The sequence below is a fragment of the Cololabis saira genome, chromosome 6, assembly GCF_033807715.1.
Source record: "Cololabis saira isolate AMF1-May2022 chromosome 6, fColSai1.1, whole genome shotgun sequence".
Classification (NCBI taxonomy): Eukaryota; Metazoa; Chordata; class Actinopteri; order Beloniformes; family Belonidae; genus Cololabis; species Cololabis saira.
Window position 1 is genome coordinate 48,438,720 of NC_084592.1, and position 16,001 is coordinate 48,454,720.

The 16,001-nt window shown below is 40.4% G+C and overlaps 1 protein-coding gene across 1 annotated transcript in view; it reads right to left on the reverse strand.

Moving 5' to 3' along the window:
• Positions 1 to 14,774, reverse strand: part of LOC133445656 (mediator of RNA polymerase II transcription subunit 14-like) — a 57,995-nt gene extending 43,221 nt beyond the window's left edge. The window contains exon 1 of the mRNA XM_061722980.1: positions 14,644 to 14,774. Within this exon, the coding sequence (XP_061578964.1) occupies positions 14,644 to 14,774 (131 nt within the window). The remainder of the gene's footprint in view (positions 1 to 14,643) is intronic.
• Positions 14,775 to 16,001: the final 1,227 nt, after the last annotated feature.

Genomic DNA, 16,001 nt, shown 5'->3' on the forward strand with positions numbered 1-16,001 from the left:
GTATATTTCCATTTTAAAATGTTGATCAATGTTCCATGTCCCTCTACACAACATAAAGTGAAAGGACAGGAAATTAATGACCGATGCGGCGACTCCAGGCGGCCAGCTCCCGCCGTTTAACAAGATCCTGTATTACTTTTATCTGAGTAGGATTTATTATCCAGCTCTGCTACTCCAACTAGACGCTCTCACCGGAGAGGCTGCCCGTCCGCGATGCCATCCTGAATCAATCATATCATTTATTCATCACATCTCTAGAATGAAACTATGAGAGAGTTTAAAAGCTTCAGCTGTCAGAAAACATTCAGCCCGTTCCTGGTTAAGCCTGATTTAAGGTTCTGCGTTAAACCAACGGAAAGCCTACGCCGTTGCCGTGACGCCGTCGTGAACCCTTCGGACTTCTCCGTCACTCCATTTCGCCGCGGTGCAATAGCCCTCCAGAGCGCTAGTTGATACTTTGTCTAGCTGCTGGCTTTTTGGGAGGTGCTATGTCAGGTTACGCGTAGGCTACGGAGAGACTCCGGTGTAGCCGCGTAGTCTACGACGTAGACTCTGCGTTGATTTAACGCAGAACCATAATTCAGCCTTTAGGGTTAGGGTTCACTGACTCTCCACTGACTCTCCACTAACTCTTCATTAACTCTCCACTGACTCTCCACTAACTCTCCACTGACTCTCCACTAACTCTCCACTAACTCTTCACTAATTCTTCACTAATTCTTCACCGACTCTTCACTGACTCTCCACTAACTCTCCACTAACTCTCCACTGACTCTCCACTGACTCTCCACTAACTCTCCACTGACTCTCCACTAACTCTCCACTAACTCTCCACTAACTCTTCACTAACCTCTCCACTGACTCTTCACTAACTCTCCACTAACTCTCCACTGACTCTTCATTAACTCTCCACTAACTCTCCACTAACTCTTCACTAATTCTTCACTAATTCTTCACCGACTCTTCACTGACTCTCCACTAACTCTCCACTAACTCTCCACTAACTCTCCACTGACTCTCCACTGACTCTCCACTAACTCTCCACTGACTCTCCACTAACTCTTCACTGACTCTCCACTAACTCTCCACTAACTCTTCACTAACTCTCCACTGACTCTTCATTAACTCTCCACTGACTCTCCACTAACTCTCCACTAACTCTTCACTAACTCTCCACTGACTCTTCATTAACTCTCCACTAACTCTCCACTAACTCTCCACTGACTCTTTACTAATTCTTCACCGACTCTCCACTAACTATCCACTAACTCTCCACTAACTCTCGCATTAACTCTCCACTGACTCTTCACTAATTCTTCACTGACTCTTCATTAACTCTCATAAACTTGATCCTGATTCTGAATCTTCACAGACTCTCCACTGACTGTCCACTGACTCTCCACAGACTCTCCACTGACTCTCCACTGACTCTTCACTGACCTCACAGTCAGTTTTTCTCAAAGTTTACATGCATATGAGGATTACAGCATTGTATTTCCTTGACTGAGCAGCAGCTACGAGTCACCCAGCTTCAACTCCCTCACATCCTTGAGGAGGAATCCGTCTCAGGATGGACTCTGCTAAACGCAGGACATTACAGGACTAAGAACACCGAATAATAATCACGTATTTGTCAGATCCTGTAACTGTAAAGTTACAGTGCACTGCTGGTGCACTACTGGTGCACTACTGGTGCACTACTGGTGCACTACTGGTGCACTACTCTCCCAGGCAGCTTTAACAGGCGTCCCGACGCACCACAGTAAGCAGAAGTGATCTAAAAGTTTCCGAGCATTATAAATTCAGCAGGACAGAGTCCCAGGCAGCGGCACTGGGACACGGGAACGTGCAGCCTCAACAAACTTCTTACCCTGTACTTTAAAACAGCTCGTTGTAAGTGCTCGCTGTGAGCAGCAATAGTCGCAGTAATAACGGTAAAGTGGAGAGAGACGTAAAGTGGCAGCGCAGTTCCATTAAAACCTGAAGCTGACGGATGTGGGAGGAGAGGTCACATGACACTACACGAGTCAAGATAAATAACACACACTGCTGCCGACCGCAGTCCATCACACCCTCCATTATTCTCCCGGCACTAACGAGTCTGGACTCGACTCTGGGCGGGAAGCGAGGGAGAACCAATTAGAAGTGAGAACCGAAGCGATGAGCTCAGAATGCAGGCGGTGAGTGATGTGTAAAGTTGCTTTCAGTTAATGAAAATTATGACTAAATATCGTCGTCAACGAACCTTTATCACCTGAGGAAAACGAGACGAGATGCAACGAAAATGCTGGTCATGTGACGATAACGATAATTAAATATATAATGCAATATCGTAGATGGATAAAAACCAGAATAAATGTAGATTACAAAATAAAAACTCTGCTAAAATGTGTCTTCATTTTCGTTGACCAAAACGAGACGAAATGTTCCAACAAAGATCCTTAATGTCCATGTTTTCAGTAGTTTCTGTCTCTGTGTCCCCGAGAATGAAGGATCGTGATGATTCTCGGTCCAGTATATCAAACAGAAGACAGATGTCCACGTCCCCGTCCTACACACCCGGCTATGTAGCAGAGACAACGTCCCATAAACCAGGACGTATGAGGGAAGGATTGGTTGTCTCGTTGGTCCATCGTCTGCTTTAACATTGAGGCAGCGACACTGAGGCCAACGGAGAGTTATCACCATGACCTTATTACACGATAATACATGATGTGTTGAGTTAAGAGGCAAAAATAAAGGTTTGCTCTGGTGAAGTGCTTTCTGGGAGTTCTTTCTTCCTTTCTTACTTAAAAGCACGATACCTGTTCATACGTCACACTGGAGAAAGTTGTCATCACCCCCCGATAAACTCGCAGTGATAACCCCGATAACCCCGACTTTGCTGAGGACTTGAGAAACTAGGAACCAACAACGAGTCAGTAAGAGAGGATGAGAAGATAACGTCACCATAGAGACACACGAGGTAACTGTCTTCAGTCAGTCAGTTTGACCATGTAAAGGGTCAAAGGTCGCCCCTCTGCTGTTTGGTTTGATGATGGAGGAAAACTGACGACAAGCTGAAAACTCTAAAGTGTAAAGTCCTGGTGTGAGACGGCGAGTCGTGTCAGATCCATCGCCGGATCAAAGCCATCGACTCAGACCTGCAGAAATATATATTTTATATATATATATATATATATATATATATATATATATATATATATATATATATATATATATATATATATATATATATATACATATACATATATATATATATATATATATATATATATATATATATATATATATATATATATATATATATATATATATATATATACTGTATATGTGTGTGTGTGTATACAGGACTGTCTCAGATATATATATATATATATATATATATATATATATATATATATATATATATATATACATATACATATATATATATATATATATATATATATATATATATATATATATATATATATATATATATATATACTGTATATGTGTGTGTGTGTATACAGGACTGTCTCAGATATATATATATATATATATATATATATATATATATATATATATAATACAAAACTCTAACATGTTTATTTCTAAGCAGGTGACTTAGTAACGTGTGATATGTAGCAGATACTCTTTACACTGACGACGATGCAAAGCTTTTTTATCGTCATACAGAGTCCTGCACCCTCACAAATGATATATGTATGTATATATATATATATATATATATATATATATATATATATATATATATATATATATTTTATTTTTTTTTTTATTTTTTATTTTTTTTAATTTATTTATGTTATTGGTTTAGTTGATAGGGACAATGCAGTTTAAACATAGTTTCAACTGATGTTCTGCACATAGAGTTTATATAGCTATTGCTAATTTGCAACTCCTGTCCCTAGTTGGGCTTTTCTAACAATAAAATACAATACAACAATATCTAGGACGTATAATACAAAATATAAAATTACATCTATTTCAAAATAAACAGTCACATAATCCCACAATCTCCACACATCATACACATACTCCCTCACTCATTCACTCCCTCTCAACACGCATCACAACACACACACACACACACACACACACACACACACACACACACACACACATATATATATATACATATATATATATATATATATATATATATATATATATATATATATATATATATATATATATATATATATATATATATGTATAGTTCCTCCTAGTTCCTATATATGTGTCATGGTTTTGACATTTCCACCAGTTTGAGTTTCAGTTCTGTCCCTCCTGTTTCCATCTGCCCCGATTGTCGTCACCTGTGTCTCGTTATCCCCTGTGTATATCTGGTCTTGTCTTTCCCTGCTCCTCACTGGTCCGTACTGTTTGCTCCCTCCATCTCTCCTCGTCTAGTTTTTGGATTCCTGTTTTTGTTCTTCCTTTTTGATCCTGCTCAGCAGCATTTTTGGTTTGTCTTTACTAATAAACCTGAGTTTTCTGGAACTCCTGCCTCCTGCTCTCCTGCGTTTGGGTCCTCAACAAACCACCCTGTGACAATGTGTGTGTGTGTGTGTGTGTGTGTGGTGTGTGTGTGTGTGTGTGTGTGTGTGTGTGTGTGTGTGTGTGTGTGTGTGTGTGTGTGTGTGTGTGTGTGTGTGTGTGTGTGTGTGTGTGTGTATTTATATATATATATATATATATATATATATATATATATATTTGCAGAGATCACGGCGGGGGGGCGTCCATATTCTCTTTGAACCGACGTCCAGGTTGAGGTGAAAACTGGTCACTTGAATCTTTGCTTCATGGGTTGTTTGGAGCTGCAGAGCCTCAGTTAGGAAGTCTTTGATAAGGTTGGAGAAGCATGAACTATTCAGCAGGTCTTAATGTTCTAAAGAAACAATGCAGTGAAATATTCATCATGGATTTGTCACGGCTCAGGAGAGTTATTTATAGGAGCTTATGATGGAAATGTGTGCAGACAAACATCCTTCACCAAACAGAAGGGTTTCTCCAGGAGGATTCTGGGAGCTGCAGCGGCGGCGCTTCCTGGTGACTGGACCTGGTGCAGTTTCAGGCCACGTTTTACACATAGCCGGGGTATTTACAAAAACGGATATTTCCCCCTCTACGTTTTGAAAAATCCCATCATTTCCAGGAACCTGCATAAATATCTGTTAAGGTGCTATGAGCAGCCAAACCTGCAGGGGGCAGTGTAACGAGAAGATAAAGTCATGCTAGCCAATCAGAATCCTGGAAAAAAACATCAACAAATGACACGAGTAACTTCCAGTTACTTCCAAGATGAACCAGAGTCTTTGGTTTGGAGTGACAGAGAAGTGAAGTTACTTCTCAAAATTTCGACTTTTTTTCGACTTTTTTCTCAAAATTTCGACTCTTTTCTCAAAATTTCGATTTTCTTCTCGATATTTCGACTTTTTTCTCAAAATTTCAACGTTCTTCTTGATATTTCGACTTTTCTCTCAAAATTTCGACTTTTCTCAAAATTTTGACTTTTTTCTAAAGTTTTTGACTTTCTTCTTGACATTTCATCTTTTTTCCTCAAAATTTCTCAAAAATGGACATTTCCCCCTCTACGTTTAGGAAAAATCCCATCATTTCCAGGAACCTGCATAAATAGCTGTTAAGGTGCTATGAGCAGCCAAACCTACAGGGGGCAGTGTAACGTGAAGATAAAGTCATGCTAGCCAATCAGAATCCTGGAAAAAAACATCAACAAATGACACGAGTAACTACAGTGGCCAAACAAATTGTAAACACAGGTCGCACTCATGACGCTGGTGACGTTTCGATTTTAATCTTCAAATTGTATTTCAACAATATTCTCGATTTTTCGACTTTTTTCTTGACAAGTGCACGATAAAAAAATCTTCCCCTCTCAAATTTTTTTTCTTCTTTTTTTTTCATTTCTATCTCATTTAATTTAATACAATATATTTAACAGATTTTCTTTCATCTATGTTCTAAAATTAAGTTTACTGTCAAGTTCACGTCCTGAGAACCTGTTATCCAATCAGAATCGTCCATCTCTATTATTAGCTGCTCATTCATTGGTCAGGACTTCACCAATCCCGGGGAAGGCTAAGCTGCGTGTTTTGGTGTGGAGAGTGACGGGCAAATCCACCAATCACTAAAACTAAAGATCGTAGGCCTTCGTGAAGTCTGAACATGGAATCTCTGCAGAGCGGTGAGAGACGGTGGAGAGACGAGAGACAAGTTAAATGGCGGAAGACGAGAGTGACGTTGTGGCTAGCTTGATAAAAGAAAAAAAAATATTCTTTGAATTACCAGCTTTGTGTAACTTTTGAAATGTTATTGTAGATTGATGATGCGGATGAATGTATTTGTCAATGTGTGAATGATTCCCGAATGATTTCATAGCTGTCCATGGTGATGACATGACCTATGTAGCCTAAATGGTCTCCAGTTTTGCGAAGATAATGTTGAGAATGTTTCTTGTTGCGGAGAATGTCTTTCTTTCTTTCTTCTTCTTTCTTTCTTTCTTTCTTTCTTTCTTTCTTTCTTTCTTTCTTTCTTCTTCTTTCTTTCTTTCTTTCTTTCTTTCTTTCTTTCTTTCTTTCTTTCTTTCTTTCTTTCTTCTTTCTTCTGATGAAATGAGGGCGTTTTTTCCCCCTAAACGTGCCCCAAAAGTCACCAAATTTTGCACCAAGTCAGGCCTGGTGAAAAATGTGATATTTAATGGTTTGCATTAATTGGCGTGGCCTAATGGCTCAACAGCGCCCCCTAGAAAACTTTGTGCCTCAAGCCCCACAATACGGTTTGACGTACTTACACGAAAATCGGTACACACCTGTATCATGTCACAACTTAAAGAAAAGTCTCTTGGAGCCCTGGCCCAAACCCAACAGGAAGTCGGCCATTTTGAATTAATTGTGTAATTTTGGCGCAATCTCTCCAAGACCAGAGGGGCGCCCCGCCGCGGAGGCCGCGGGGGGGACCGGAGACGGGCCGGGAGAGAGGGAACCCCCCAACAGGGTGACACCCGCGCAGGCCCGACAACGGAGGGCCCCAGACCCAGGCATCCCATTCATTCATCCATTCACCTATCCGATACCTATACTAATAAGATATACTATACATAATAATGATACTAATAATAATAATACTAATAATAATAATAATAATAATAATAATAATAATAATAACCATCTTTGTATAATATAATATTGATAAATTATTAAGTTTAGTTGTTCTGCCAATGGAGGCCCAAATCCTCCATGGCAGGACCCTTCCACACCGCATTCTCACCGACACAGACACACAATCACGCACCGTTTCCCCCTCCCCGGGGGGGTCCAGCACCGCCAGAAGGCAACCCAAGCTGCACGGCAAGCCCCGCCAGGCCCGGGTATCCCGACCCACCTATCCCAGGCCGGCGAGGGAACGCGGGTGATGTGGGACCCCCTCCCGACCCTGGTGTTGGGTGCATGTGATTAATGCCATAAAAATACGGAGGGGGAGGGCCAAGTATCGATTTGACACCGACCCCCCCCTCCCGAACTAAGTATCCTTGTTAAATGTATTCATTAAATGTTGAATTTGCAGTGTCTACAGTGTTGTTAAAACCGTGAGGCGGGGAGTGCCGGGCCACGCGGGACAATGCCCCCCACGACCCGGACCCCCCGCCCTTCGCCTATGTGCGTAGGGGTCGTGTAGGGGGGGAAGGAGGGGGAGCGGAGGCCGAAGCCAGGAAGCAGGACCAGCAAAGCCGGCCCTGGTAAGACACCCGCGTTCCCCCACCGGCCATCCAATAGACGGGGGCCGGCCCTCCGAGCCGGGCCAGGGCCCCACCGCACCTCCACGGGCGCCCCCGGCGCCGCCGGAGCCCCCAGACGGAGGGGGAAACGGTCCAACACCCCCCCATTCATACTGACAACATAAGACATAGACACCTGGGAATGGTGCCACCCTGCCGCCGCGCCCGCCTGTGCACCCCCCGGTCAGGGGAGGCCCGATCCCCGGACCCGGCCCCATCCCCCCCCGGGGCCACCCCGGCGGACACGCCAAGGGTCACGGAGTCCCCACAAACGCAGGGGCACGCGGCCCCCGCCCCGATGCTGGGCTTTTTGAATCGTGCAAGATTTTAAATATTTTTTGTACTGAATTATTTAGTTTATATATGCAATAAAGATTGGATTCATTTTCAAAAAGCGACATTTATGAATAAAAAATTTAGCCAATATAATTAAATTATTAATTCCAAACTCTATTTTTTGTAAACTTACTTTAATGCTTTCAAATGTCAGAATGGGAATGGTTTGATCGTTATTTTATCCAGTATTAAAGCTTCACAAAAGGTCCTGTTTAAACTACAAGAGAAACAAAGATGCTCTAAGGTTTCCACGTCTGCGTTACAAAAAGTACAAATATTCAAATCTAAATCAAACCTTTTATGTAAAACATTTCATTATCTGCAGGTGTCGCTCTAAAACTTTCAGAATGTACATGTAAAACGTAAGATTATCCAGATTATCTCACAGAGAGATTATCTCGTCATGTGTCCCATTACCCAGATGTTTTAATAAACTCTCGTCTGCTCAGATAAAGGTCGTCTACAAGGTCGTCCGTCCGGTCGGCTCTTCCGTGTGACGAACTGAACACTGAACATGAACGATGACATCATGTTTAAGAGCATTAGTTCTAGCTGATCACATTTGGTCATATTTTATCTCCTGATTTTATCTGTTCTTTTTTATTTATTTCTTTTTGTTGACATTTTAAACCATGATTTTTATTTATGTTATTTGATGTTTTAATGTCCATGTAAAGCACTTTGAATCACCTTGTTGTTGCCTGGCCTGATCAACAATATTAAACAGCTCCACTTTCAGAGTTAATTTATCTCAAAACGTGTTTTTTCCCGCGTGCAAAGATGAATGAATGAATGAATGAATGAATGAATGAATGAATGAATCCTGCGACGTTGTCTCGGCTCTAATCCGGCAGTGCTAAAGGCAAGGCAAGTTTATTTGTAAAGCATAATTCAACACAAGGTAATTCAAAGTGCTTTACATCAACATTAAAAGCGGCAAGACACAATTAAACAGTAAATAACAAATACAATGAAATAAAATGATAAGAAAAGAGGTAAAATAATAAAAAGCAGCAGTTGTTAGTCAGTAAGGGCAGTAGATCCAGCAGGTTCATCTCATTCTTACAATGACAAGAATTACGTTTCTATACGGTCAAAACGTACAAAGACCGGGTCAAATACAGGATTACTAAAGTAATCTGTAACAATTCGTACGGTGAATTAAACCAATTTTACAATTCTACGTCACAATGTTTCTGTTTCCAGGTCTTTGAGATGAAAATGAAGTAGAACAGAATAGTAACGCTACAAAAGATGCAGGTTTTTACTGGAAATATAAGTATAAAACCGTGAAAATCATCATAAAATGTAAAACAGTATCAGACAGCAACATTTCTGAGCAGGATTCTTCCTTAAGGAGCAGATAAGAAACTTTATAATCACTTTAGATGATCAACATGACACAATGACGTCCCATAAACGAACAAGTGAACAGAAACGTGACAAAATGAATCAATAATTACAGCAGAAGTGAGGACGCTCATTAAAACAAGGATAAACTTCATGGCCCAGGTCAGGGGTCGCAAACCAATATGTTTTAGATCCATATTGGACCAAAAACACAAAAAACAAATATGTCTGGAGCCGCAGAAAATGAAAAGTCTTGTATCAGAATTAGAATGAAGAAACACATGCTGCATGTTTCTATATTAGTTAGAACTGGGGGAAGATTTTTTTTTTCATTATGCACTTCGAGAAAAAAGCCGAAATTTCGTGAAAAAAAGTCGAAATGTCGAGAAAAAAGTCAAGATGTCGAGATTAAAAAGGAAAAGAAAAAGGAAGAAAAAAAGAGAAAAAAAGGAAAAAAAAGAAGAAAAAAGAAAAAAAGGAGAAAAAGAAGAAAAAAAGGAAAAAAGGAAAAAAAGAAGAAAAAAAAGAAAAAAGGAAAAAAAGAAGAAAAAAAGAGAAAAAAGGAAAAAAAGAAGAAAAAAAGATGGAAAAAAGGAAGAACAAAGGGGAAAACAAGGAAAAAAAGGGAAAAAAAGGAAAACAAAGAAAAAAGAAGAAAAAAAGAAAAAAAAGAAGAAAAAAAGGAAACAAAAAGGTCAAACATTTTTTAAAAGCTCCAGGAGCCACTAGGGCGGCGCTAAAGAGCCGCGGGTTGCTGATCCCTGATCTAGATGATGTTTTACTGTATATTGGAATGTTTCATGTAAGTTTTTTTGCTTCAAGATAATGATTTACATGTACAGTAAAATTTAATGTAGGTTTGTCGTGTTTTATCTCGTTTTCTTTCTTTATGTCTTGTTTTTAACAGTATGTTTTAAATGTATTGTTTCTTAATGTTTCCAGGTCTTATTTCACACAACTGACAAGAATTACGTTTCTATACGGTTAAAACTTACAAAGACCGGGTCGATGGCTAAAGGACTTTTCTGAGTTTGTGAGCTGATGGAAACGTTTCCCCCCGATGAGATTACAGCCGTCTCTGTCGGCATCACCAGAATCTTGAATTACAGTATCAGATCTTTTCCTGCTGCTGCGGGGCGGTTGGAGGGCACCGGGAGGGCATTCCTACGCTATCAACAAGACTTTGGCATCCAAAAGACCCGCGCAGCTCGGCCTGAGAGGATCAGATTCTACTGATGGGCCGTTTGGGAGCAGGTCTGGGAGCCGGCGCTGCCCCGGCAGGGAAAAGTGATACGAGAGGAAAGTGCACCACCAACAGATAAGGAGAAGGAAAGAAGCCCACCACAGAGGAAGAGAGGGCGAGGGAGGAGGAAACTACAAGGACGTTTCAATGCAACTGCAAACGCACGAATATCAGAGTTTTTTACATGAGAACTCCCAGAAAGGTCAAAGGTCGACACCAACAGGCAGCTGACCATAGACGTGTATCCGTATCCGCCCCATGGAGCTGCTGATACGTCATATTGGATGCCGCCATATTGGATGTTCAAGACTGCGCTGTAAACTAATACAAGTAAATGGATTTATTTTCATAAAGCATCTTTTCTACAAAGAAATGTACGTTTTACGTCTCATTTATTCATTCACACATGCACTTTTTTCATCTATTTTCCCTTTTTTTTCCTGTTTTTTTTCTTTTTTTCCTATTTGTTCCTCTTTTTTCATTTTTTTCCTCTTTTCTTTTTTTCCTCTTTTTTCCTCTTTTTTCCTTCTTTTTTCTGCCTTTTTTCTTTTTTCACTTTTTTCATCTTTTTTCTCTTTTTTTATTTTTTCATCTTTTTTTCCTCTTTTTTTCCTCTTTTTTCCTTATTTTCATAAAGTGCCTTTCTACAAAGAAATGTACGTTTTACGTCTCATTTATTCATTCACACACGCACTAATATACTTGGGAAACAGTTAGGACCAAATATAATATATTTAATTTTCTCAGATGGCAAAAATAAGAACTTTATTGATCCCACATAGGAGTAATTCATGTTATATCAGCTATAGAGAACAAGGTAGTGCCGAAAAACTATATATATCCCCCCTCACAAAAATAGAGACATGTTTTTTCATCAACAAAACAAATAAAAAAATGTTCAAATAACAAAATAACATATTTGAACAATTTTTCAGACAATAAAATAAAAATAACAATAAAATGTAATGTAATGTATAAAAATGTAAAATATGCTTTGTTGATGAGAAAATATGTTTCTCTATTTTTCTTATTTTTGTGAAGGGGATATATATTGTTTTTCGGCACTACCTTGTTCTCTATAGCTGATAGAACATGAATTACTCCTATGTGGGATCAATAAAGTTCTAATAATAATATTATTATTATTATTATTATTATTATTATTATTATTATTATTATTATTAATAATAATAATAATAATAATAATAATAATAATAATAATAATAATAATAATAATAATAATAATAATAATAATAATAATAATAAAACATAATTTCAAATGAAAAAATAAAATAATGGAAATTGTAAATTACCTTTAATATGAGTATTTCAATAAATGTGTTTTTACTTTTTTATGTCTCATTAACGTTATTTAAAGCCAGGCTTTTAATTTATTTGTTATATATTAAGGAGACCGATATTTAGTGCTTTTATTTTGAAGGCGTCTCGCCGAGACCTCGTAAACATCCTGCGCTTCGGACTTTAACGGTAAAAGTTTAACGACAGTAGAAAGTGTGTAAGAAAGACTAAACAAGTGTCTTGAGTACTAAAGTGGAGCCTAACTGACACAAAAAGCACCTTCTGATCAGGATTTGTTTTCTTTGCAAATTGTATACCGTATTTATGTCCAGCTTGAGTTTGGTTGCCATGGTTACTCATGTATTGTGGTTAACGGTAGCTGTTATTACCGAGCGAGCAGCAGGTGTGTCGGTCTGTAGTACTTCCGTCTATGACTATGTGTATGTGCGTGATGACTATGTGTATGTGCGTGATGACTATATGTATGTGTGTGATGACTATGTGTATGTGCGTGATGACTATGTGTGTGTGCGTGATGACTATGTGTATGTGCGTGATGACTATGTGTGTGTGCGTGATGACTATGTGTGTGTGCGTGATGACTATGTGTGTGTGCGTGATGACTATGTGTATGTGCGTGATGACTATGTGTGTGCGTGATGACTATGTGTATGTGCGTGATGACTATGTGTATGTGCGTGATGACTATGTGTATGTGCGTGATGACTATGTGTATGTGCGTGATGACTATGTGTATGTGCGTGTGTATGTTGCTGATGACTATGTGTATGTGCGTGATGACCATGTGTATGTGCGTGATGACTATGTGTATGTGCATGATGACTATGCGTATGTGCGTGATGACTATGTGTATGTGCGTGATGACTATGTGTATGTGCGTGATGACCATGTGTATGTGCGTGATGACTATGTGTATGTGCATGATGACTATGCGTATGTGCGTGATGACTATGCGTATGTGCGTGATGACTATGGGTATGTGCGTGATGACTATGTGTATGTGCGTGATGACTATGTGTATGTGCATGATGACTATGCGTATGTGCGTGATGACTATGTGTATGTGCGGGATGACTATGTGTATGTGCGTGATGACTATGTGTGTGTGCGTGATGACTATGTGTATGTGCGGGATGACTATGTGTATGTGCGTGATGACTATGTGTATGTGCGTGTGTATGTTGCTGATGACTATGTGTATGTGCGGGATGACTATTCTTGTCTGTTTGTTTCTGTATTTAACACCGTAAATATCCACCCAGGGGACAAAGAACTCACTGTGGTTCAAATGTAAATCAATAGATCACTCGTCTCAGACGTCTTTACTCTTTAATATCTTCTTATTGCTGGTGGAGTTTTTCATGGATCAGTGATTCAGAGTAAAGCTGGGCATACACTGTGCGATATTTTAAATCGTATGAGACTGCCCCATCTCACACTGCACGACTAGATCGCTGAGTTCAAAAGTTCAGAGCCCACGAATTATGTTCTCACACTGTACGAGCCGATGCTCTGATGCTCCGTCTGCTCACACTCTACGATCATAATCCTCCCGTCGGACCTCTGTTACTGGAACTCGAGGCTGGTTTTGGGGCAGGGGGGGGCTGTGTCCACCCAAACGTACGTCCTGCCCACCAGATCAAAGGTTATGGGATCCTTTATTTTTTTATAATTACATTTTTTTATATATATATATATTAAAAACATCCCAAAATATCTGTACCGTTTCTGATTGGGCGGGCACTGCGCATCATTTTTAGACACAACAAAGAACGCATACCGCAAAAGTTGTGTCTTGGCGGAGGGACCCGACGTCCCAGCAAAATGAGAAGAGAAAAAAGAGAAGTGTTCCAAACAGCAGACAGCGCACACACTAAAGGCTGATTTATGGTTCCGTGTTACACCAACGCAGAGCCTACGGCGTAGGGTACGCGGCGACCCGCACCGTAGGTGGAAATGCGGTCTTTTTTTTGCTATTAAAACATGATTTGGAATGTGAATTTGCAACACTTAAACTACAAATAATAGTTTTTGACGTGACATCAGAGTTTGTGCATGCTCTCTGTGAAAGGATGAGTCCAGTCGGGTCGTAGCTGCTTCAACTGTGATTCCTTCACGAGGAGCGACCAGGATTTCAAACACGCTTGATTTTTTTGCGACCTCACGATTCCTGATCGGGAGCTCGTCGTGAGGTGTTAATCTCTCGTCGTTACCCCACGTTTACTGCACGAGGCACGAGCAACGATTGGGTCAAAATCGGGCCCGATCAAAAAAAAGTCGCACGACTGGAAAATCGTCTCAAAACAAGCCGATAATCGCACAGTGTATGCCCGGCTTAACGGGATCTCGTCAGGGTTTGAGACGAATCTAAAACTCTTCCCATCTCCGGAGGTTTGACTGGAGGGGACAGGAGAGTCAATGAGGGGACAGTAGAGGACAGTAGAGGACAGTAGAGGACTCTCTTCATCTGTCACCAACCTTGGTGTCAAAATGGGCCCCCAACTCTCCTTTGATTCCCATATAAATCACCTCTGCAAGTTCTCCTTCTACCGCCTTCACGTCTGATCATCTGCAGCGGCTCGTTTACCGGTGGACGTCCTCCGTATCAGCGTCCAGGACGGCTGTGAGAGGAACCCGGGACTCACCACTGTGTTCTTCAGCCTTCAGAACCCTCCGGACCCGCCGCTCCACGATCCTGGCGAAGGAGCCGGAGTCCATGGCTGCTGCCGGGGGTCCTGGTCCTGGTCCTGGTCCTGGTCCTGGTCCTGGTCCTGGTCCTGGTCCTGGTCCTGGTCCTGGTCCTGGTCCTGGTCCTCCAGCTGCCTCCTCAGAGGGGGGTGCAGCCACGTTTAACCCCAACACTCGCCTGCCACCCACTTGAGCAGCTCCTGCCAACGGTTTCCCACCAGAACCTCCCACCAGCAGATAAGCCTGACCCCCGATAAGAACCACACATTCCCAGCTGGCTGACGGAACCGGCCCAGTCAGACGCCTTCGGGTGTCGCTGACACGCAGCTAGTGTGGTTTCTGTCAGCCTGTTGCAGTTTTAGTGTTAGTCTAGTCTTTGGGTCCAGCTATCACTTTAGTTTGTATTAGTTTACAAAATTTGTTCAGATTGTAGGATGAGGACAACAGACTTAAACTTGATTTCAAACATACCTTTGCAAGGCTAAACATAAAACAAATGTGTATTTCTGTTACAGATGTAAAATTATGGCATGGACAAAGCAAGGAACTGAAAAGTTGCACAAGTTTGTATCAGCTTAAGAAAATGTTTAAAAAAGAAAAGATAAGTGCCTACAAAAAAGAAGAAGGAGAAAGAGAAAAAAATAGATAGAAGAGTGGTATTTTTGTTTGTTTTCTTGTTATAGATATGTGTATAGATAGATTGGTGTTCAGTAAGTCAACGAAAGTGTATTAACAGAGAGGGGCAGGTATCATAGGTTTTCTTCTTCCTGCTCCTTTTCTTTCATGGTGATAATTTGTACTTCATGGAATTTTGTACAACATTATTAAGATTATATACCATGAATGGAATAAATGAAATGAAAAGAAATGAAATGAAAAGTTTCAATCAATCCATTACTTTATTTGTCCTCAAGGGGGCGATTAGTCTCGCGACAGGAGAAGCACACAATGGTAAATATACATAAAATAGGCTATACATAATAAATTACAATAGGTTACACATCATAGTACAGACCTAAGCTTAAGAGGGAAGGATTTTTCACCCACTACCTTTTCCTTCCGGCATTTAAAAGAACAATAGCGGAGGAACAAAGGAGTGTTTGTATCTGTTTGTCTTTGCAAAAGGGAGTGTAAGCAGTAAATGATGGTAGAAACTGATTTGTTATAAAGTTCTTGTAAAGTTTGTTGAGCTGACCCAATGATTTTACTGCTTACACTGACAACCTTATTGAGCAGATTTCTGTCTTTGACCTTCAA